At 37.4% G+C, this 25,694-nt stretch overlaps 2 protein-coding genes across 2 annotated transcripts in view; one reads left to right on the top strand and one right to left on the bottom strand.

The window, feature by feature from the left end:
• Nucleotides 1–4,874: 4,874 nt before the first annotated feature.
• LOC123775313 (WD repeat-containing protein wds) lies at nucleotides 4,875–19,715 on the bottom strand. The gene is given in 10 exon segments (XM_045770369.2): nucleotides 4,875–5,575; nucleotides 9,055–9,142; nucleotides 12,862–12,905; nucleotides 12,908–13,092; nucleotides 13,407–13,546; nucleotides 13,709–13,798; nucleotides 16,252–16,415; nucleotides 16,639–16,735; nucleotides 16,884–16,996; nucleotides 19,577–19,715. Coding segments are annotated over 9 exon segments (972 nt in total). The 5' UTR covers nucleotides 16,947–16,996; nucleotides 19,577–19,715; the 3' UTR covers nucleotides 4,875–5,474.
• The window catches only part of LOC123775312 (bromodomain testis-specific protein), a 277,850-nt gene continuing 271,788 nt past the window's right edge, over nucleotides 19,633–25,694 (top strand). Inside the window, 1 exon segment of the mRNA XM_045770359.2 lies at nucleotides 19,633–19,772. Within this exon segment, the coding sequence (XP_045626315.2) occupies nucleotides 19,750–19,772 (23 nt within the window). The 5' untranslated portion in view covers nucleotides 19,633–19,749.

The following is a 25,694-nucleotide window of genomic DNA, read 5'->3' as shown; positions in this document are numbered from 1 at the left end:
TACCTACGTCCGAGAGCATCCCAGACGCTGCCTTAATTAATCGACTGAGCTACGACATGGTATAAGAATTGCAACCAGAAATTCTATTGAATTTACTTGGATCCTGCAGGCTCTCCGAGACACAAACCAGGATTTACACAATTCCCCAATGCACTCGAGCTATGTCAATAGGCCGCGCCACGCGGCAGCACGTGCACGCACGGACACGCACCCCAGGGGACACGGTGCTGAGCACACGCCGGGAACACCAGGGACTGCCCTAACTAGGTGGGTGTGGAGAACACAGACACCCCACCAGCGATGGGGAAGCAAAACTGTACCGTAGAGCCTCAGGAGGGAGGCAGGATGACCCAACCGGTTCGCGCTGGGAAGTCGAGGGGCAAACGTCAAGTACGTCGGACAAGCTGAGGTCCGGGACCGTGGGCGCTGGCGTAAGATCCATGGAGTTGGAAACACTGAGTTAATCAGACTAAGTCCTCGTTGGTACTGGTGACCAGAAACGGGCGGCGGCTGCAGGTGAACAGAGGTCGTGACCTGATTGATTGATTGATTGATAAAGATTAAGCCACCCAAGAGATGGCACGGGCATAAATAGCCTGTAAGTAGTATAATTTTTTGTTCAGTAAATCTTTTCAATGTTCTGAGGTCGCATTTAATCGTCAAGCTGATATCGCGGGGAAGGATACGGCTTGACCGTATTTATAAGGATGTCCAGCTGCTGGACACCTTTTTTGACCAGAAGAGTGGCTGTGTTGATGGCTTCAGGGTGGCCACTGCAAGATTCGGGGACTCTTAAAGCTCTTCTAAGGTCGTTGGTTGCTTCGCATTCCAGGAGATAGTAAAGTAGTGGCTTTTCTGTGACAGTTTGGCAGAAGATGCACTCTCTCTGTAGGGGTTCACCAATCTCCCAGTTGCATCTGTAACCTAGACATAGTCTATATAACCGAACTAATTACTTCATTATCCATTTCTTCCCTTTCGGTTCTCTTATACGTTTGTGGCAATGAAAATGTGTTCTAGAGTTCTCTGGAGTTGCTGGTAGCTGATCAAGTTACGGCGCCTTTTTTTGTTTTTTTTTTGTTTTGTTTTGTTTTTAGATATATACAAGAGTTGTTACATTCTTGTAGTCATAGCATCTAGGTAATCCATTACCTAGGTTACAAGGTGTTGAACGAGAGAGGCTGCCGTAGGAACTCTGGGGGGCGCTCTAGAATAGTTAGTTAACTAGGAGCGGGATAACGGACTAAAGAGAGTTGTTTCCCCCGGCCTCGTTAGTTGACTGGGGGGGGGGGGGGATGGAATAATGGGCTGAAGAGAGCTATTTCCCCCACCTCTCGTTACAACCAAAGTCATCTTGTGAGTGGTAGTTTATTGTGCACTCCAATACTCATCTTGTGAGCGATAGTTTATTGTGCACTCCAATACTCATCCTGTGAGCGATAGTTTATTGTGCACTCCAATACTCATCCTGTGAGCGATAGTTTATTGTGCACTCCAATACTCATCCTGTGAGCGATAGTTTATTGTGCACTCCAATACTCATCTTGTGAGCGATAGTTTATTGTGCACTCCAATACTCATCCTGTGAGCGATAGTTTATTGTGCACTCCAATACTCATCTTGTGAGCGATAGTTTATTGTGCACTCCAATACTCATCTTGTGAGCGATGGTTTATTGTGCACTCCAATACTCATCTTGTGAGCGATGGTTTATTGTGCACTCCAATACTCATCTTGTGAGCGATAGTTTATTGTGCACTCCAATGCTCATCCTGTGAGCGATAGTTTATTGTGCACTCCAATACTCATCTTGTGAGCGATAGTTTATTGTGCACCCCATACTCATCCTGTGAGCGATAGTTTATTGTGCACCCCATACTCATCCTGTGAGCGATAGTTTATTGTGCACCCCATACTCATCCTGTGATGAGTATGCCACCTATACACAACATGCGAGTAGTAGTTTATTGAGCACATTGAGTTATTTATTGAGTTTATTGACTTTATTTAGAAGGCCTGGTCGAGGACCGGGCCACGGTTATGCTAAGCCCCGAAACCATCTCAAGGTAACCTCAAGGTAATCCCGATACTCATCCTATGAGTGGAAGTTTACTATTTATTTATTTATTTATTTATTTATTTATTTATTTATTTATTTATTTATATACAAGAAGGTACATTGGGTTTGTGAGAATACATACCATAGTATTTACAATCTTGTAAAGCCACTAGTACGCGCAGCGTTTCGGGCAGGTCCTTAATCTAACAGATAGGTAAATTAAGTAGGGGAATTCCAGCAGAATTAATAAAATGATAACAGATACATTGCAAGAAAAAAATGAGATGAGAGAGATTAGTAAGTATATTAAAGCACATTGGTATATTAAAGCTCTGATTGATTACATTGACAGCTTGATTGGTAATTTAAACTAGATTAATAGACACCATACAGCAGATTGATAGCACATATAAGAAGACAACAATGATCACAATGGTAAAGATGTTCAGATTGGATACATAAAGATTGGGTGATTGGGTAGCAATAGATACAGTGCAATTTAAAAGCAAAAGGTAAAAAACTATGAAGATGAAATTAGGTACTTTTTAGTATTGTTTTTGAATGACCCAAAAGTTGGACAGCTTTCAATTCATTAGGGAGTGAGTTCCATGGACTGGGTCCCTTTATGCACCACATACTCATCCTGTGAGCGGTGGTTTATTGTGCACCTCATTCTCATCCTGTGAGCGGTGGTTTATCCTGTGAGTGATAGTTTATTGTACACCCCATACTCATCCTGTGAGTGATAGAGCAAAAGGATTAGAGGGCACTAAAAGCTCTTGGTGTTCTAATTGATAACAAGCTGAATTTCCAGGGCCACATTCAAAATATAGCAATCCAATTCTAAAACAGTTGGCATTCTTTCTCAAATCAGATATTACGTACCTCGCCCTTCCCTGGTAATGCTCTATTACTCTCATCTATCCTTATCTCAATTATGGTACCTGGGCTTGGGGTTCTACTACCCAAAATCATCTACGTCCTCTAATTACTCAACACAAATTTGCTATTAGAACAATAACAAGCTCTGGCCTCAGACAGCACTTGGCCCCCCTTTCTTAAATCTTTTAATATGTTAGATATTAAGTCACTGCACATCCTCTTAAGTGTACTCTCTATATATAAAACTCTGAACTGTAATGCCAATCCTGACCTTAAACGCTTCCTAGAAGGTTGTAACGGAACCCATGGTCACCACACTAGAAACAAATACAATACCTATTTGATATTCCATGAGCACGACTTAACCAAACTAGAAATGCTCTACAAATCAAGGGACCCAGAGTGTGGAATGATCTTTCCAATCATGTCAAAGACTGTACCTCTCTCAACCGGTTTAAGAGTAAAACTAAATACTTCCTAATAAACTCCAATCAACCTACCTTACCCCTTAAATGTCAACCCATGTCTTGCTATTTTCAAACAATATTGATTATTGCCCAACGTGTTTAGCTGCTGATATCCACCATGTATAAACTTGAAGAAAATTGTAGTCTTCGTTTCATTTAGTTAAAATTTCTTCTTTTGTTCCATCCATCATGTAATTATTATAATTCTTTTTTTCCCCCTTTTCAATTAAATTTATGCTTTGATCTCAATTAGTTTTAAGTTTTAGTCTAAGTGGTTTTCCCACATATTGCCCGAAACGCTGTGCGTATTAGTGGCTTTAGGCATAGTATGTACTAGCTTTATCTAGAAATCCAACATTTTGTTTGTAACTCATCTTGTATGTATGTACTTGTAACTGAATAAACATTTATTTATTAAGTCTTTGGGGTCATCACCAGGCGTTACTCCTCGTAAAACGAAAAACGTAAAATGTAATGATCCCAGCTTGACTATGTCAACACACTGATGTAATTGGTCTTGAAATCTTACTGTATGGCTATGTTGAAACCAGACTATCGTCTTTATAAAGAGTGGCTCAGAGTTCTCAAGGCTGTGGCAGGGTATCACCCAGGCTATGTTGCAAATGTCAGATTTGCTAAAATTATGTTTCTTACACGTATTAGATCTTTGACTGTGCTGCATCTGTTTGCTATAATGCTTGAAATAAGTGCTTGGGGAGCTTAAAAAATGCAAAATGAAGCAATGAGGATTATCCTTTGGTAATTCCATACCGCCAATATACAGTACACGTACTTAATATGAGGACAGAACCTAATATTCAGCCATTTAAATGTTCAAGAAACATGTTTCAATTTCTGCTGTTCCATCCATCATGTAAGTATTATCACTTTTCTTTTTCAATTCAATTTATGCTTTGATTTCAATGTTTTAAGTTTATTTAGTCTATTGTATACTTTATTAGTCAGAATTGTTACACCCTGCAACAGTCATTACATACTAAGTCAATCTCCAGCTTAACGAGAGCACCAGTATTACTAGTTGTGCAAAAATTTTTATTTACCCATTATGTATGGAAACAGTAATTTTTGTAAGGCTTACTGTGATATTTAACCTTACGAACACAAGTGTCAAACATACTTCATTATTCTGAAAATTTCCAGCTTATAGGCATTGCTACAAGTTCTGAAAGTTTCATGACTTCAACCATATCTTCCATTGATATATTCTTTTCTACTTGAAAACCTTGAACATGTCTTCTGCCTCTTCTGAGAATGTGGGCAGAGCTCCCTAAACCTTACCTCGAATGGAAGGTCTCATTCATAACCAGGGACCAGTCTCTCATCTTATTGATTTTCTCTAAGTGATAGCCATTCTGTAATATGGTCATCTCACAACAAATTTTCCATCATATTTAGCTGGTGCAGTGAAGGGGTTGAAGTAGTAGTATGGTATGTGTAAATTAAACTTGTTTTGAATATATTACAATTTTTATTAAATGGTTCAATTTCATACAAAGATTTCTCAATGGCAAAAAGAATTTAAATCATACATTCTTCCTAATTTTAATTAAAATTCAAACTAAGGAATCATGTTACTGTCATGTTCTTAAGTAGGTACTGCACTGAATAAAAAATATCATGTAATTTGCAAAGTTTCAGCTATAAAAAATGAACCTCTTTATACAGTAATTATTATATAAAAAAAGTAATTTCACAATTAGTTTACACAAGCTATGAACAACGTTAACTATACCCTAACATGTTTTTCACATAAATTTGGCTTGTATTACAATTAAATACCTTACATGAAAAAATTATTTATATATATATATATACACGCACATCATTACTGAAATTATGACATCCAGAAAGTTGCATAATTTCACAGTTTTGTAATTCAACCATACTTGTACTAACGATTTACAGCCATCATAGTACCATTTACCGGGGTACTGTACATCATTTACAGCCAAACACACTTCACGAGTAGATGTAAATATGTTAAGTGTCTGTTAAAGGATAATTTGAAACTGGAAATGCTTCATTATGTTGTTTGGAACCTAGGATTAAGTATCACTTTTCCAAAGTTTGATGGTTTTATCATTCTCTAGTGCCCCAGAGGCAATGATGTTTTGTGTTGGGTGACACGCAGTGCATAATACAACATCTGAAAAAAAAACCAAGCATTAAATCATATATTGAAATTTTTTTAATATAAAATAGACTATAAATTCCTTCAGGAACGAGGGTGTCAACATAAGTTCCGAATGAAAATAATTATAAGTGGCAAAGCCTGCAAAACTATTTAGCACTATCTGTGTCACAGAACATTAACAAAAACTACTATATATTATGCAGGACATTAATTTGAGAGCAAAAAGACATACAATAAGCAGTATCACATCAAATTCACCAAGGACTGGACACGACTCATTGGAACATTGAGAGAGAGCAAGATTTCCATTTACTGTATTTTAAAAATCAGGACATTTGATAAGGATCTCTACTGTTAGCAGGACATTTCTGACAGTAAGATGCAGTCTGTTTGTCTACTGGATTTTTGCAGTAATATTATTCAATAGTGTCATTTGAGAAATTTACAGTACAGTATAATAAAATGTGCAGAATATCAATATGCACAGATATAATATTCTTACTAATATGTGCAACTCCATCTATCATTCTATTATGCAGGAAATACCACACGTCTATAGGTCATCCAATAAGGTTAGACTTCTAGATGTTACCACTTCTAGGCTTAGGCTCGGCTACAAGTACCTCTGGGAGTTAGTAACATCTGCTGTGGATTTGACTAAATGTAAACTCTGTCAGCAGAACTACTTGCATACTTGCGTCATTATATAATGGAATGCGAAAAAAATCACAGGGAATTCAGAGATAACACCAATGGAGTCCAAGAAATGTGTAAGTACTTCATTCATAATGATGTGCTGCCCGGAATCTTAGCAAAGTATCCAAATTTGCTTACTGTAGGTAATGCATGCACATGACTGTAAAGCTGCTGCCCAGTTGGGTGGGTGTGGAGCAAGACTAGTAAACTGTGTGACTCACCATAGATGTAAAGTGCCTTGTATAGTGATTGTTGTGAGCCTCTTGGTGAATCACTTGTGATACAAAAGATTATTGATGTGTGTATATGTGTAGGTGTTGTATATGTATGTATACATACATGTGTGTGTGTGTGTGCATGTTTGTATGAGTATGTGTACGAGTATATAACATTAATAATTGTGTAACTAGCATCAAAAGAGTGTTATTTGCTTAGCTAAGCGAACTAGGGGGGTTCAGTTCCTGAACTGATTATGTGCCTCTGTAACCCTTTATTAAATTCTTTAAAAATGAATCATACTGTTTTTGCTGTTATTACAATGTATACATATTAGACATGTCTATGACTACATTTTTATGCACCATTAAGAACCATTTAGCAGTTCACGTGGTTGTGGTAATCTTACAATTCAAGCACAGCATACCACCACATGCTAGTCAGCAACACTGCTATTATCCAGCCCATCCTCCTGTCTTGGTAGTACTGTACATATTTATCGTAACAACGAAACCATAGTACATATACCAACGTACAACACAATTAGAAATAGGTACTATTGAACTTGACAAACCAGAAAAGATTTTCTATTTATGTTGCAAAGATAAACTAAACTAACATAACCTAACCTTCCTAGGCCTAATATAGTATAGTGTACATATATGTGCCATACTAGGCTGAGGAATATTTAACAATATCTCGCACAGTTAATGTTAGTTAACGTCATAGTTAGACTGACGTCTGCTCCTGACGGTTCAGGCGAGCGTGCGGCGACACTGAAATGTGTATACCTGTTTCAGTTTTCCCACCTTAATTCTTGTGCTACGTCGTTCGGTTTGGTATCATTGCGTTCGCAATAGAATTCCCTACAGGGGTAAATGCATATAAGGTCCAAAAGCCCGGCGTGACTCCCCACAGCAAAGCATAAAGTCGGCCAAGTTACCCATGAGCGAGCAAAATCAGTAAAATGTATATACTCGTTTCAGTTTTTTCATCTTATTTCTCGTGCTACGTCATTCGGTTTGGTATCATTGCGTTCGCAACAGAATTCCCTACAAGGGTAAATGCATACAAGGTCTAAAAGCCCGGCATAACTCCCCACAGCAAAGCCTAAAGTTGGCCAAGTTACCCATGAACGAGCACCAATTGTAACACCTGCAGACTAATGTATATATACTCGTTCAGTTTGATAACAAATTTTTGTGTTACGCGTTTCATTTTGTATCAAATTGTTCGGAAAATAAAGGCACATATTTTTAAACTAGTCCCATAATAATAGAACAATAAATGGAATTTTAACAAATATTTTAAAATTTGGACCACAAAAGTATTTATTATCTTTCCAGTGTTCCGACACTGACACTGGATCAATTTTCCCGCCACGTCTTTCATTTTGGTATCAAATTGTTCGCAATATAAAGGTGCATATTTTAAAACAAGTCCCATAATAATAGAACAATAAATGGAATTTCAACAAATATTTTAACTTTTGGACGTTCATCACCACAAAATTATTTATACCTTTCCAGTGTTCTGACATCAATTTTCGTGTTACGTCTTTTATTTTGGTATCAAATTGTGCGCAATCTAAAGGCGCTCATTTTGAAACCACTCTCAGATTGATCTGATAAAATTTATATTTTTAACAAATATTTTAATGAGTGACTCGAGTTACCCCGAGATGACTCAAGAGAAAAATGAGTGATTACTGTGGGAGGCAACGGAGTGCGATAGTGTAAAGTTCATTTTTTAACTTAATTTTTTCGGACTCTTATAAAGTGAATAGTACAAAATTCTAATTGCATAGTACGTCAATCTTTGTACTATGGTGTACTATTATCAGAATCCTGGTCACTAAATTCTTAATATGAATAATTTCCCACAAATCAATTTTCTAAAGGAATATGATGTCCTGTTGCATGATATGTAGACACACCAAACAGTGGCCGTGTGCTGTGGATATCTGCCTTGTGTTGTGTTGTGAACCTTGTAACCAGCACGGCATTGACTGATATCGGTACCTTGTACAGTACATAGTCTTTATCACAGTCAAGATCTTCTATCACAAACTCATTAAATAACCAGTTATTTATTCCACCATTGAGTGATGCTGCAGCCATGAGCTGCATGGTAGTGCTATGAGACTGGCAGCAGCAGTTTCTCTCAGTATTGAGACCTCATACCTAGGTGGTGCCACAATTTTTTTTTTCCAAAATGGCATTTGTTAACTAGAGTCCTGAGGAAGCAGCTGTGAGCCCAGTTTACCTGCAGAAGTTTTAAGTCTTACGAGGTACTGTACTTTAACTCATCCCGTCATTGACTTGTGCAGTAGGGTCAGATATGGCCTGCTCATCCCTGACTGTGTTGTGCAGCTTATGGATAATTAGTGAAAACATCCCTTGCTGTGTTTGCAGTTGAAAGGTTAATAATATGTATATACAAAATTCAACACAGTACAGAAAAAAATTTGTGAAAAAAAAAAAAAAAATATAGTTGAGTTCCCCTCTACTTCCCTGTGTTCCACACATTACAAAAACTGTAATGTTCTTTAAAAAAGAAAAAAGAAAAAAAGAAATTACCTGAATGTCCTTCTAATTTTTGAACAATTTCTTTGGTTTGAAGGTTCCAGATATAGATAAAATTATCTTCAGATCCTGATACAATCCACTGAAATATGAGAAAAAATTAAATGATTACATGGCTTAAATTAAATATTTTTGTTAAAGCTATACAGTAGGGATATGCAATACTGTGAAAAAGCAAAGAGAATGTCATACCATAATTATCACTCAGGCATATTGAAAAGTGGAAGTCAACTTAATGAATGTACAGTATTTAATTTACAATGCACACTAATATCAGAATAAAGAGTATACAGTAGTGTCAAAGTGTACATATAAATACTCCACCACTCATTAACATTAGGGGTAAAATTGGTTCCTGAGCTTGAGTAATAGGTATGGTAATGGGAATGTTTTTACTATTTATTCAATTCTTTCTAAATAACTAACACTTCTATTTATAAGATATTAAATATAAGAGGGAACAGCAACAGTTACTTGTAAGTAACAGAAGAGAGCAAACAAAGAGATGCTATCTGTGACAGAACATAAAAATGTCTGAAGAGTAAATCAAGAGAGACCCCAGAAGGCCAGGCAAATGCAAACTACACAATCTTGGTGCTGACATGAATGATTTGAAACAAACCTTTCAAGAAAGAAAATTAAGTTCATATGACATTAAAACAGTATATTGCAAAAATTCTCCTGATGCCAATACTACAAAAATAGGCCGACATCACAGATACATCTCTAGTTAAATACTAAAATATTAATATCTTAGATCTCACTCCTCTTGCCAATGGATAGAATAGGGGTACCACAGCTGGGTGCCGAGGGAAGGAGGTAGGGATTACTGTACCCCGAGTGTAGGAAAACAAGACTTACATAGCTGGGTGCTGGGAAATAAAGACAACTTGGAGCATGTCTAATAGCAACAATAAGCTACCACCTTCTACCTCATGTCTAGTTATTATTTAGTAATAATGAAGCAGTCAAGAGGGATTTTCTTAAAAATAATACTGTAAATTTTAATGATTTTATTATTAGCTGGGTGGGAATGTTGTGGAAACACGCATAGGAATGATAGCGAGTGCCCACAACCTGTCGAGATGCATACTGTCAACCACACACGATTTCTTCCACCCATTTCTGGGCAGGGTTATAGAAAGGCACAGTAACAACAATGGATGCCGATTAGATAAGGCTACAGTAATATCCATTAACGTAGACCACCACAAACATTTGATATAGTTTTCTAAGTAAATTCATAGGGTTTAGTATTCCCATGAAGGACATGTGGAGTAGAGCAAGGACCTGCTCCAGTAGAGCAGGAAGGACAGATTATAACGCATAACACCTTACACCGGTTATCTTATGAAGATTTAAACAATTATCATCTTGATAATATGTCTATGTGGATGTCATGGAATGTTAGATGTCACCTAACCCACGAAAAAATCCTGCTATCATTTCCTGGCATGAACGCAGACTTCTTCATTAATGTTATTAGGGAAATGTGGTCATCATATGACAATTTAAACAATTATTTTCTGGATTTTACATGAATTATGCAAATATGGATATAATACTGCTCTGAGGATGTAAATAAAGAAAAACAGTGAAACATCCGAGGAAACAAGAAGCGTCAGTGAAGTTGTGCACTAGGCATTGACAAGTGCCCGAGCAGAGCAGCCTTGCAGAGCACCTTCACCCAGCGAAACAATAAATATGAACTTATTTTCTCGTTTTCCTTACATTTTGAATACAAATGCAAACAAATTGAATACAAATAATTACATGATGAAAAATTATTATTATTATTATTGTTTTTTGTCCTTAGGTGGGTATGACAATTTCTCCATAGCTGCTGTCTAAGGATTAAAAGTGAGGGAAGAGAATCAAGAGGGAAACAGGTATCCCACACATGAGGCAAAAGCTGTCATAGGAACACTGGAAAAAATGACAAGCAAGGGCAGCAAGCCCAACCTGGAGAGGAAATAGCAACACTCCAGCAGAGAATCAGAAGAGAGAAGCCCCAAGACACGTGGAACCTAGAAACTGGGATGTAATATTGCAACTTAGTTTACATTCTCTAGAAAGGTGAAGAGCAAGAGGTGACATGACTTTAGTATACAAATGTATGAAAGGGTATAAGATAATGCCAAGCATATCGACACCAAAAATGGATACAAATTGGACAAGAATGGTCAAACCATTGCATTCACCTGGGCTCTAAGATACTCAAACTGTGGACCCCATGCGAGGGGGGGGCCTAAGCTCTATCGTCCACGCTATTGAGTAGTCTTAACACTTTGCGCGGCCTGGCGGGTCACTCGCAACGCACCTCAAAGTAGGCTGCGCGTTGCCCGTGAGCGGACAACCACACTCCAACGTTTATACTCTTTACAGTTTTCTCATCTTAATTTTCGCGCTGTCATTCATTTTGGTATCAAATTGTTCGCAATAGATTGCTCTAAAAGGAAGGGTATATAAGGTCAAATAGGAGAACATCATTGCCAATAAAATAAGATGAAGTACATCGTCATGTGAAAAACCCGGCTTTTTGTCATTGTTTAGTCGTTATTCATTCCTGACATTATTTGTTACCCATCATTCGTTTTTGTGTTGCTTCTTGCTTATAAAAACAGCAATAAAAAATACCAGAGGTAAAACAACCGGAACGGGCGCACATTTTGACTTGAGGGTAGGTTGAGTAGGCGGGTATACTACTACGTGGGGAATACAGAGAATGGGAAGTTGTTGGTGCACATTTTAAAACAAGTCCAATAATAATCAGACAATAAATGAAATTTTTACAAATATTTTAATTGTTGACAGCATTAACGTTTTGTCCCACACTACTTGTATTGTTTTAATGACTCCGAGAACCTCATCACAAAGCCAAAGTATTAACAAGGAAAGTTTTCAGAAGCAGCATCCTCCTGCTGCCAAACTGGAATTTGACAAACTTTTATTTGTCAAATCATTCCAGGGTAAATGTTTGTTTGGAAAAAGGGATGTTGATTTATGTAATAAGTATTGTAATTATCAAAAGAAGGCGTCAAGCCAGGAAAACTATGTTGCACCGTCTGTGTTGCTAGACATTCAAAATGCACTAAATATCATTTAAGATGCCAATACGAGAATAGGACACAAAGCGAGCGATATCAAAGGAATTGGATTTACCAAGGATTCCATTGAGGAATAAATGACCCCCTAGAGACATTAGGAAAGCAAGACATTATTTTCCTGAAAATTGGGGCTCTTAAAGGGAGATGCACAACTATACGTGTGACAATGCAGTTTGAACAAAAGGGAGCAGATTATTGTTCCATTAAGGCAAGGTAATTTCTCAATCAGGAGAAAAGAACAAGCCATTATGACTGCATTACACTTGGAAGTGATACGAGGCTAAAGATTTAGGATAGGACTAATGAAAGGGATGGTGCCCAATCACTTGGACATTCAGTGATTGAACCCTAACCTGCAAGAAGCGAGACCACGCATCACATAATGGCTGCCCAGTCTATTATGCAACGGAGTGGAAGTCACCAAAGAAAAATGGTACTAATAGGAAGAGGGCTGAGGGCATTCATTACTGTCCCTACATTAGCTTACATATGATGACCGAGGCCATCCACAATATGACTATAAAAAAAAGTACTAAATATATAATTATAATCATTTCATATGGAATTGCTGACCCAAGTGATTATTATACCACTGTCAAAAAAATATTCTTCCAATAAAACAAACATTACTGAAATGATTTGTAAAGGTTTTCTATATTAAAACTCATACTCAAGGAAAAATAAAAATTCTTACTTTTCCCCCAGTTACTGAGAAATTTGCAAAGATGCAGTATTTTCATTCTTGTGTCCAGTGTAGGTTTTGAGGCACTTTCCTTTACTGTAGTCCCATAACTTTAATGTGTTGTCTAGTGTGGCTGCTAGAATGTATTTGCCATTTGGAGAGAATTTAACGAAGGAAACTGGAGGATTATCATCATCAATGAGTGTTTTGAGACATTGGCCTGAAGTGGTGTCCCAGATTCGACTGAAATAAAAGGAAATCTTTAAATTACTGTCATGCTTAATATAAAGAATCACACTACTAGTCCGATCATGCAAGGACCACTTTGACTAACAGCCAGAACACTTTTGTATATTTTCAAATATTTCTTTCAAAATTAGTTTGCCCTTAATAATGTTATTATAATGACGTCATGAATTACTACCTTAATTAGGCCTAGTTTTACCCTTAGATAAATGACCATGCAATAAAAAAAATCAAGAAAACAAATAAAGTAGATTTGTTTGAAATTATCGAGAGTATACTAGTAATAACAAAATTTGTTTATAGACTGTTACCAAAGACCATCATAGCTGCTAGACACAATGAGAGTTCCATCCCGGTTAAAGTTGACAGCACTGACTGGATCAGAGTGAGCTGGTAATGTCTTTAGACATTTTCCCGTTTTAACGTCCCATATACGTACACTCTCGTCAAACTATGTAGAGAATTTATATATCATATCAGTTTTCTTAAAACATTTACCTGTATATAATTACTGCACAATTACCTTTCAGATAAATATTTGTAACTCATGGGAAAATATATACGACTATAAATTTCAGATTGGATGTACTAGTACTGTACAGCTATAACTTACAGAGCCTGAAACAATGAGGTTTGACTGCGGGTTGAAGTTGCAGCAAAACACATAATTACTGTGTCCCTTAAGAGTTTTCACACATTTGCCCTGAAAAGAAATTTTTGTGTAAGACCAATTATAAGTTTTCTAAATGGAACTGATATATACCACCCTATCTTGTATAATTTTCTAGGGGAAGCCCCTGGTGGCTCCCAGAAGCTATCTCACTGAGCTGGCTCCCAATTGCTGGTTTGCATCAGCTGTGGAGTACTGTTTAGCCTAAAAGAACTCAGCCAAGAAAAAATGGTACTAATAGGAAGAGCCAAAACCTGCCACCTTCCCCACCCCTCAGAGGTGCAGAGAGCTGAGGACACACTGCTACTCCAATGGGAAAGTATCCAGAATGTCAGTGAACCAATACAGACCACAGTTGGGTTCAAGGACACTGAAGAATCAAAACTGTCAAACTCACTCCCTCAAACAATGTAAACAAATGAAAAATCTCTCTTATACCAGTGCAAGCTCATTAGCACTACTTCCCTGCCAGTTGTGGGGAGGGAAGGGGGCACAAGTCCATGTCTCCACTAGTGCTTCAAGTCAGTTCTGTTGCTGATGCGGACACATTTAATTGACCTCTGTAGGATTCCCGGGTTGTCAACAAGCCATGCGAGTTTTGCTGCTGCTAAGTGCTGGCTAACCTTGGACTTTGTTATGTGGCTATCTACCTTGTGGGAGCCATTTGCTTCTTCTTGTTCTATGTTTCAGTTATTCACGAACTGATTCAGCAGATCCGTGACAGCAGATTCACAAATGTGTTTTCTGCTTGGTTTGTGTTGTGGACCTAACTTAGACTTAGGCACTTAGAACTGCACATGCTCAGGGCTACCTTCTCTGTGTGCTCCATAGCACTGTCCCTGCACTGAAAAAGTTATCTTTTCTGGTGTATTTGGGAGTTTGTTCTTTAGAGGCCTTATATTGGATAAGTCAGGGATATTTTGCCTCTCTATCTAGACCCTTGTTTGTGGGGTGAACATTTTGGCGGGTTGCGACACCCTAGGAGGTTCGCATGCTTTACACGGCCCGTGGAGGTAGGCCTTCACAGCCGGGTTGACCAGGCTGTGTTGGTCTACTTACATAATTTCCGGTGAGCATTCCCAGTGCCTGGGTGCCCTGTTTGGTCAGTTGTTTGAGCTCTGGTAATTCCCTGCGGATTTTGGCGAGGCCTATGGATATACCCTTTAAAGCTGCTCTCGCTTTGCCTGAGTATGTGGATGAGATGATGAATAAGAAAAAGCTAAGACAGATAGGAGAACTTCCTGCAACCCCACAAAAAAAACCTAGCCAAACCCTGAATATTAGAAGTATAGGAATGTGTCAATACATGCCCTAGAGGTCAATGGAGATCATCCAAGCATTCACTGCAAGAATGAGACAGAACATAGACCAAGCGATTACTTGGGCCATAAAAGCCTTGTCTATTGTCCACGATTATGGGCCATAGAAGCCTCGTCTAGTATCCACGATTATGGGCCAAAGAAGCCTCGTCTATTGTCCACGTTTATAGAAGGTTAGCAATTTATATGACTAGGGCATGGATTATCTAATACCTCTATGCTCAGGTGGCGCCCCAGGGGAGGCCTAAGGTCTCAATTAGATACCAGATGCATATATCTGACATCCTTCTTTACCCTAGTTGTTCAGATGCTCAGTAGTTAGAGCTAAGGGCTACCATTCTGGTGGCCTGTGGTTCGAGGCTCCTATGGGGCAGAGTGAATGTTTTATTATGTTAACAATATTTGTTAGCTAATGTTAACAATGTTTTAATAGATGTAAACAAACCACTTAAGATAGAGAAGTCCCCCACCTGCTTGGTGTTCATGGAGACAGCTAGAAAGAATGCGATATGATCTTGGTCTGGGAACGTGTATATTGTATATGTAGGTGCAGATACTTATTATTAGATGGCTAGTTTAACTAGGAAGGTAAGGTAAGTACAGTATCAGGAGGAAGTGCTAAGCTAGTAGGAGTAGAGCACCTGGATGGGACATGAGAACAAGGAGCTGGGATAGGACAGAAGGAAGAAATGGTGCCCATCTACTGAGATCATTGGGTTTTGAACCTCAACCTACAATATGCAAGGCCGTTGCTGCACCGACCAGTCCAAGTGGCAAGACGATGAGCTAATTTTAAGCCACACTTGTTATAACAAATGAGGATTCAGTAGAGCTGTGAGAATTTATAGAAGTACTGTACTACTATACTATACTATAAAGTAATATTGTTACTGAGAAAATGGTATATATGTTGCAGTGTAAAACAAAATATCCTTAGCATTACTCTTTTAATAGAGGTGTGCAAGCAATGGTTTACAAAATCACAAGCTGAAAATGTCTCATATAGATCATGATCTTGTTAGATCATTAAAAGCATGCTGTATAAAAATTTAACTATTCCAAAGCCCCCAAAAATCACACATGCAACTATACATCACAGGATAACATTTAATACAGACACCCTTCATATAATACAGTATATACAAAATAAAATCCTTTAGTACTTACTGATGCAAGTTCCCAAATTTTGAGAGTCTTATCATCTGAAGCGGATACAAGGAGTCTGCTGTCATGAGACCAGGCAACATCACTAATACCCAGTTTATGACCTGACAATGTTTTCTCAAACTTTCCATCATAGGCACCCCATATTTTGATCACTTTATCAGCAGCTGCAAGGTAAATATTAGAATAATGTAAGTACTGTAACAGAAAAATCAGCAATATTCAAACTGAGAAGTATCTTCAATTTTTTTCATTAGACTAGTATATAAATATTTTCTATTCTAAAACAGCTGTTAAATATATACTGTATGTTACTTGGTTAATAAAATGTTAAATAATACTATGCTATATACACTGTACATAACATTCAATAAAAATAAAGAAGCTTACATGAACTTGCCAACCAGTCGCCTGTTGGACTGAATTTCACTGATGAAACAGCTTTTGAATGTCCAGAAAGAGTATACTTGAGCATATAATTAGGTTTCTGCAAATATGTATATAATCATATTAAGGTGGAAATTATTGAAAATTAAAGATTTTTTTTTCAAAATAAACAAATCAGGAATTGAAAGTTATAAAACATATATAAATGTTATGTTCAAGAAACTATGGATACAATACACAGAACTTACTAGAGTATGACTGGCTGGTTTTGTGTTAGAACTGTTCTCACTGCCTCTTTGTTCTTCTGACATGATGACACCAATTATATAAGCCACCGATTCAGTAAACCCCTAGAACATGCCTTGAACATGAAATATAAAAAAATTTAAAGGTTAAACTCATTTAGGAATGCAAAGGATAATAATAATAATTAATACTACTAAAAATTATCAATATATATATATATATATATATATATTATATATATATATATATATATATATATATATATATATATGTTATATATATATATATATATATATGTTATATATATATATATATATATATATATATATATATATATATATATATATATATATATATATATATATACATACACACACACACATCTTCAGAAGGAGATTCCTTCTCAAGATGTATTAATATACGAAAGTACTTAAGGAAATTCCTATTTCAATTCTTCCTCCCTGGTCTGACACTCACATTTTTAAACACGTGTTTATTTTTCGTGATTTACACACACACACACATTATATATATATTATATATAATGAAAGATAGGATTGCCCCTTCAATGTGTGTTATTCTGCATATCTACCAGGCAATAGGTACAATTGAAGGCTTATTACCCACGTGCAGCTATGTGGGTATAGCGTGACATCATACAGCTGTGGCTGGTCAGCATGTCAACCTTTACTGTTCTTTACTCATGATTAATAATAATAATAATAATTTTATTCACAAGAAGGTACAATGGGTTGGTGAGATTACATAAGATTGGTATTTTGACATTCTGCAAAGCCACTAACACACACATCATTGGCAGGTCCTTAATCTAACATATAACATAAGAACATAAGAACAAAGGTAACTGCAGAAGGCCTATTGGCCCATTCGAGGCAGCTCCTATTCTATAACCACCCAATCTCACTCATATACTTGTCCAATCCGCGCTTGAAACAATCGAGGGACCCCGCCTCCACCACGTTACGCGGCAATTGGTTCCACAAATCAACAACCCTGTTACTGAACCAGTATTTACCCAAGTCTTTCCTAAATCTAAACTTATCCAATTTATACCCATTGTTTCGTGTTCTGTCCTGTGTTGATACTTTTAATACCCTATTAATATCCCCCTTGTTATGTCCATTCACCCACTTGTAAACCTCTATCATGTCGCCCCTAACTCTTCGCCTTTCCAGTGAATGCAACTTAAGCTTTGTTAATCTTTCTTCATATGAAAGATTTCTAATTTGGGGAATTAACTTAGTCATCCTACGCTGGACACGTTCAAGTGAATTTATATCCATTCTATAATATGGCGACCAAAACTGAACTGCATAATCTAAATGGGGCCTAACTAGAGCAAGATATAGCTTGAGAACCACACCAGGTGTCTTGTTACTAACGCTGCGATTAATAAATCCAAGTGTCCGATTTGCCTTATTACGAACATTTATGCATTGATCCTTTTGTTTTAAATTCTTACTAATCATAACTCCCAGATCCCTTTCGCAATCCGACTTCGCAATCACAACACCATCTAGCTCGTATCTTGTAACTCTATCATCATTACCTAACCTCAGAACTTATCAGGCATGATGAAAGGGTACATTGTGGCAAGGTTTTTATATTAACAAATAACTACAATATAAGTTAATAGAGGTGATTACACTGGTACTAATATTACTAATATTGGGAAGTGGGTAATACAAGGTACAGTGCAAATTTGAGGTACTAGGTAGGAGACTATGAGGATGTAATGAGGTACTTTTAGGTTTTACTATTGAATAAGGCATAGGTTGGACAATTGTTTAATTCATCAGGGAGTGAGTTCCAAAGACTGGGCCCTTTTATTTGCATGAAGTGTTTGCACAGATTTAGTCTGACTGGGGATATCAGATATTTATTTCTGGTGTGGTGCTCATCGGTTCTATTACACCTATCAAGGAAAAGTTTTAGATCAAGATTAGCATTTAGGAACAAGGTTTTGTACATGTAGAGCACATGAGAATGTGTGGAGTGAGTGTATGTTTAGCATGACAATGGGACTTGGACAGAGGGGCTGTGATGTCTGAAGACAGACTGTTATAGTTCTGAGAGCAGAGTTGTGCTGTGATGATGATCTTGAAGTAATTTGTAGTGGTTGAATCCCATGATTCATGTAACATTATTTGCGGTTAACCAATCCTCTCAGACACTCCAAGTGTATTTAAGCTTGGTTTTAATGTTATTTGCTTCCTCAATGAAAAGCATATATTTCATGATTTATTTATGCATTTTGTGTTAGGTTTGATGGCGTAATGTTGCCTAGAAGAGCAGGTGAGGCCTGCCAGTACAGGTGAGCATCTCACCCTCCCACTATCTCTTCTTCACTCCAAACTCACTCAATTAAGTCTATTTGTATATTATTTACGCTAAACACTGGGTCACTCACCTGTCCCTTTACGTACAGCTGTTCTTACAAAAAATGTAGTAAGTGAAGAGGAAGAGCGGCTTGTGTGGTCTATTTACACTTTAACCCAAACACAGCCATGTGAGCTGACAAAATATTAAACTTACCACGTGTGAATAATATTAATAAAGGCAACAGTCAACACGAAAAGATACAAGTATAAAACATTTAAATAAATATCAAAGACGTTATCTCATTGGTAAACAAGCTAGATGCAGAGTAAGAATTGAGTTTAAAAGTATTTACGGTACGTGTGGTTGGCGCCAAGTGTTATGATTGGAACCCTGGGAGTGACGTCATGGCGGCCATCATGGTGTGAGGCTCCCGGAGCACACACGCTCCCCGGTGTCCTCCTCTCCATCACCGTCCCGCCACTCTCTCCCATATACTGAATGTTTGATGATTCCTAACAGTTCGGCATGCACGAGCTTTGGAAAAGAAGGTGAATAAATGGTGTTAGCGAGTGGTTGTGAGGAGTTGGGAGGTGTTGCGTGGTCATGTGACCAGTGTGGACCAATCAGGTTGCGAGTTGTGTGAGGGACTGTGTGTGGTGGCTGGGGCGGAGTGAGCCATTGTGAGGCGCGTCACCGGCGGGTATCTCTGACTATCATGGCTGGCCGCGGCCATCCTCCCCACCTCCACTACCAGCACGCACCACAACCCGTCAATAGAGGGTATTAGACCATTCTGCTTCGTCTACCTACACACACAGCGCCATACCACCTTCACCAATATGAGCGTGGCTTTCCAGCGTCAAAGGTTGAGTCGGCCATAACTCTTGGGAGCATAAGGAAAATCCTTTTAAGTTTAAGGTTTCCTGGTATATACCATTGAGAGTGGGGGTTGAAGATGAGAGTAAAGCGTTCTAGAGGATGTTGGGCGGCTGTAGAGGGTCTGGCGTGAGGCTGGGGGCGGGGAGGGAGCGCTCTAGAGGCGTCCTACTAGTGCGCGGCTCCCGGCGCCTCTGACCTGCTCTACCCGCCATTTTGAAACCAAAGCCGTTATGGCTGACGCCAGAGCCACTGTCTTTGAAGTTTTGTGGTGATTAGTATCGTTACAATGTGAGTGCAAAGTGTTGACCAGTGCCAGTTTGTGCCCGAGAGACTAGAGACTTGCTTGATACACACAGTGCCAATGGAATTGTTGTGAGTGCGGAGAAAACATCGAGTGTGGAGTGAGGGACGCTACGTGCGCCGTCCCAAGACCTACTCTGGGTTTGTTGTGAGTCCGTTTGAGTTTTGCCTTTGCTTCTCTGTGTTTGCTATTGTAATTACAGAACAAAAATTTAATTGAATTATGAAAAACTAAAGGCATGAAGGTTGAAATCAAAGATGTGTTGCAAATAAACTGAAAGTGGGTGCAGACCCAGGTGACTGCATGCAAATTTGTCAAAGGCCATTAGTATGGTTATATACAGTAATTCTAAGTCATCCTAAAGTTATTGGAGCTCTACAAAGGAGTTCCTGTAGGCTTGAAACGTTTAGTGCTGCACAATGTAGTGCTCTTCAAGACTTTATGACTTCTCAACATAACAAGTTTGTTATTGAATGATGCAACGCTCTTGGGGTAAGCTTAGGCCTAGTTGGCAAGGATATTTCCTTCATACTTACTTCTCATACTCTTTTAATACTCTGTGAATCACCATAACATGTTAATTTGGGCCTCCAATATCATCTCAAGCTTTAAACATTAATTGCTTTATATACTGCCATACAGTAGGCTAATACAAGACAATTGACAACTAATTTTTCTTAAATAGTGTCTGGACAGGGCTTTTTGGGTGTGGGTTAATGTTGTTTACCAATCATTTCTTACAAAAGATGGTTTTGCAGTTGATTTTCTTAGCGTGGAAAGAGTTATAAGTAAAGCGTCGTTTATGAATTTACTGTTCCTCCAAGGATTGGAGAAGGTTGCTGCATTTGTGGCTCGTCACTTCTCTTGTGGCACTTTGCTGTAGGTTGTCTCCATCTCCAGTCTCGTAATAATTGTTTATAATATTCCTCACCAGGGATCTATTGCACTGTTTTTAGTTTTACAGTTTTATGTACTGTGAATCTGTTAAAGCTGTTGAAACTTTAGCAGTTTATGACACATTTCCTGAAGGGGTTGTATAGTTTGCATTTGAAAGAACAACTTTGAAACTAGAATATTACAAAGCAGACAAAAAATAAACCCTTCGTAAATTGTAATGTAAACTGATGAAATTTGGGATATGTTGGGGTGATCCTTAGTCATGTGGATTTTGATCATTAATGAGAAGTGGGATGGATTACCTGGAGGTGTTTTGAGGATCTCTGTACCAGTGGCTTGCTTTCTAACAAGGACAGCCGATTGGTCGTCACCAATTTACCAATTGATTTTTTTATTGTATTGTATTAAAACCTTCCTTACCTAGCCATAATCTAATTCAGCCAAACCTAGCGATTGGATGTTTTAATTTGAAAATGAGCCTGTATATGCCTTTACTGTAACTTCATGGGTTCATTCAGTGATTTAAGTTACACTAATATGTGCAAACAGTCACAATAACATGGCTGAAGATATAATGAAAAATCCACACATCAGAAAATTGAGAAATTTTGGTCCATCCTGGACTATTATTAAGTCGTGTAATGTTCCAGACTTGATAATGGACCTGGATGGAGCTAAACATCTTCGTTTCTCCATTTTCTGATGTGTGGTTTGGTCATCATACACAAGTGTTTCATTCTTTAATATTATTGTTCAAAGTTTCAAATCTCATCTGTGGGTTTAGGTAAAAGGGTTTTTGCCTCTTAAGCACAAATTATGTGCAGTCGGGAAGGGGAAAAGACTTCTTAATAATAAAGAAATTAAATGAGAAAATTTATTAATACCCTTATGACAACTGTTTCAATGACATAATTAATTAATAGACCTATAATTCTGTGCAATATTAAGTAGAAAGAATGCACATTTAATTAAGACTAATGATGTTAAAAACAAAGGCAACTGCAGAAGGCCTATTGGCCCATACGAGGCAGCTCCTATCTATAACCACCCAATCCCACTCATATACATGTCCAACCCGCGCTTAGTTAATGTTAGTAACTTTAATAAGATAAAGTTGGTCACAGCTTATTGAGTCAGGTTTTTAGTAGTGGTTTACAACATGCCTCGAGTACAATTTAGGGGTTTCCTTTGGCATTTAGGCTACTGTATGCCAATTATATGCTGTAAATTAGTTTTGTTTTTATAAATAAAGCTTTGTGAAATTGTATTATTGCTTAAAATTAATCATGATATACCAAAATCAGAATTTAAATATCTCAATGGGGTATAATTTTTAATAATGTGCTAGTAATGTTTTAACCTTTAGAAAATTACATCTTGCACTATTCTCCAATAGGTTTATATTCAGTGTAAAAATATTCCTTAGGTTCGATACGGATTTTCAGTACAGTTCTTATACTTTAAATTGAGTAGATGTCATTTATCAGATATTTAGGTTAACCAAATTTCTAGTCATAACAAATTTGGCAAAAATTAAAGTTCATTCATTAATTCTTTCTTTTATCATTACTGTATACTTTACAGTAAATGTTGGCATGTTAGTTGAAATGACACTAAATGAACATGTAACTTGAAGAGACTATTGCTTCATGCAGGTCGGCGTTCAATCCCCGGCCGTTTAAGTAGTTGGGCACCATTCCTTTCCCCCATCCCCATCCTAAATCCTTATCCTGACCCCTTCCAAGTGCTATAAAGTTGTAATGGCTTGGCATTTTCCCCCTGATAGCTACAATTGTATATAATTCCATATCACATATCATATCTTCATACACTCAGGTGCTTTTGCAGTTTTCATTAACCACATTGAATATACTGATACCAGTAAAGTATATAAGCTACTATAGTGTAGTCATAATAAAACAAAAACAAATTATGCTTCTTAATAAAAAATAACTAGTGGCTTTCAGTTTTTTATGTGTTAATATATTTATTTACTGTAGACACTTTGCACTAGCTAATGATTTACTGAGGAAATAACTGATACAGTACATTGTATCATGGCCCCAAGTTTGAACTCCACTTTGTGTAGGCTTTACTAATCTGATTTCACTGTGTACCCTAAGACGGCATAATTGAGCCCTACTTACGAAGGTTTTTACTAATGTACAAGAGCCTGAGCTGCAATATTATTATTTTTTACAACAATGTTGTTGCCCAGTTAGTAAAAAAGTAAAGAAAGTAAAAAAAAAGTGAAAAATGCCTTCATTAAGATTGTGGTCTATTTCCCAATGTGACCAATAATCCTTTTATTGGATATTATTTATTACAAAAATAAATAATGTACAATAATAATAAATTTGGCAGAAAATTAGCTTTATTATGCTTCATGTGTTATTTGACCTTGATTAACGAAATTTCACAAAGATTAAAGGCCTTCGCACGGATTCTATCTATCCTTTTGGGTACAAAAAGTTTCTAAATCTGACTCAAAGTCTTCTTTCTTGAATGAAGCTTGTTCCTCCACCACAAACTCATGTTCCACGTAGCTTCATGAACACTTGTTATTATTCACGTAATATTTAGTCAAGGTTGTAAACAGTTTAGTTACCAAAGCTAATGTTTACGTTTTAAGTAATACTAACTAGAAATAAGGGAGAGGCTTACCACACCCAACGATGCCCAATTTAAATTATTTGGCCTTGCACATTTAATATGCTGTATTCATACAGTACCTGAAATTCCAATAAATTAGTTTTTATTATATACACACACAATTATATACAATATTCACTTCCTCTAGTATCAAGTACAGTATTTCTCAACATCATGGTATCAACCAGGTATGGGAACCAATTACACCATCTTGGAGTAATATGTATTTCTTTTTGGGGTAGGACAAAGTCGCTGGACTCCTGACACTTGACTAAAGTATTTATGGGGTCGTTAGACTAAAATAGGTTTATTAGAAAAATAACCGACTCAAAAGAGCATGAACTTAAGGCATGATTCTTAACAAATGTAACTATATATCCCTTAAGTGTTTTGGGAACCAAGCAATGGGGGGACTTGATCTCTGGTTCCTTTCACAGTTACTTCTGTGAAACATGATTCTCTGTATTGAACCAAATGAAAGTGGAGAAATTGACTGTCATGACATGTCAGTATGTTTATTTCATGTTCAGATTGCACAAAAACAAAAGAAACCTCATTAGTTGTAGCTTGCCAGTTTGTGTATTTGCAATTTGTCATTTTCTATAAATTCTATAAATGATAGTCCTTATGATTTTCTTTTGGATGTTCTGTTCGTAGATATCTATATGTAAAGTAAAACCAAGCTATTGACATCCTTTGAAGACACACTGGCATGTAATAGGACTTATGATTTTGATGTGTTCAGTGAAGGTGGTGTGGGGACATATTGGAAAATCCACTTGGGGGGGGGGGGTAATTGTAAAACAGGTAAAGACTTGTTGAATGGGGGAGTATATTTTGAGCCCGTGTTCATAATATGTCAATGATACATATGTATAGGTGAATGATAATACAGTATCTGCAAGTTTGTTGATGACATGAAAGTGAGGTGAATAGTAAGCTTTAATGATGGTTCAGCCTAACTTCAGAAAGGCCTAACCACTGCAGAAAAGTACCAGATGATGACCAACACTACAAAGTACAAGGTCCTACATTGTAGAAATGACAGCGACGCCATCTACCAGATAAATGGTGCTGATATGGGTAAATTGACTTGTAGTGTTGTTACAAATTACATTTGTAGGTGGTCATCGTTGACAGTAAATTGAGACCTGGGCAAAATTCAGAATCCATAACAATGGCTATAGTTGGAGAGGCTCAAATTTTGGACAAATGTGGGTGGTAAAGAGTGGAATGGCTTTCTAGCCAATACCATAGCTGTAAATGGCAACATGTACTTTAAAAATAGGCTTGATTAGATAACAGGGGATGAGGGGTTGGATCTAGATGGGAACAAAACTAAATGTTTTGATGTCGGTCTTTAGTCTGATGGCCTACTTTACTTTGAGGTGTTTTTGGGGATTAGCGTCCCCATGGCCCAGTCGTCGACCAGGCCTCCTTGCTGGACTGGTCAACCAGGCTGTTAGATGCGGCTGCTCGCAGCCTGACATATGAATCACAGCCTGGTTGATTAGGTATCCTTTGGAGGTGCTTTTCGAGTTCTCTCTTGAACACTGTGAGGGGTAGATAGAATAGGAGAATTCAGACAATTAAATTTTAATCCTCAAAATGCAGCTAACATCAAAATTGCCACCCTGAGAGCTCAACAAATTATTTTTTACTTATTTCTTATGAAATATTAGATCTGGTTTAAAAAAAAATATGGAAAATACAAATAATAAGAAATAAAATCATGTGCAGT

The sequence above is a fragment of the Procambarus clarkii genome, chromosome 70 (assembly GCF_040958095.1).
Source record: "Procambarus clarkii isolate CNS0578487 chromosome 70, FALCON_Pclarkii_2.0, whole genome shotgun sequence".
Taxonomy (NCBI): domain Eukaryota; kingdom Metazoa; phylum Arthropoda; class Malacostraca; order Decapoda; family Cambaridae; genus Procambarus; species Procambarus clarkii.
Note: the sequence above shows the minus strand (reverse complement) of the source record. Positions and strands in the feature narration are given on the sequence as shown.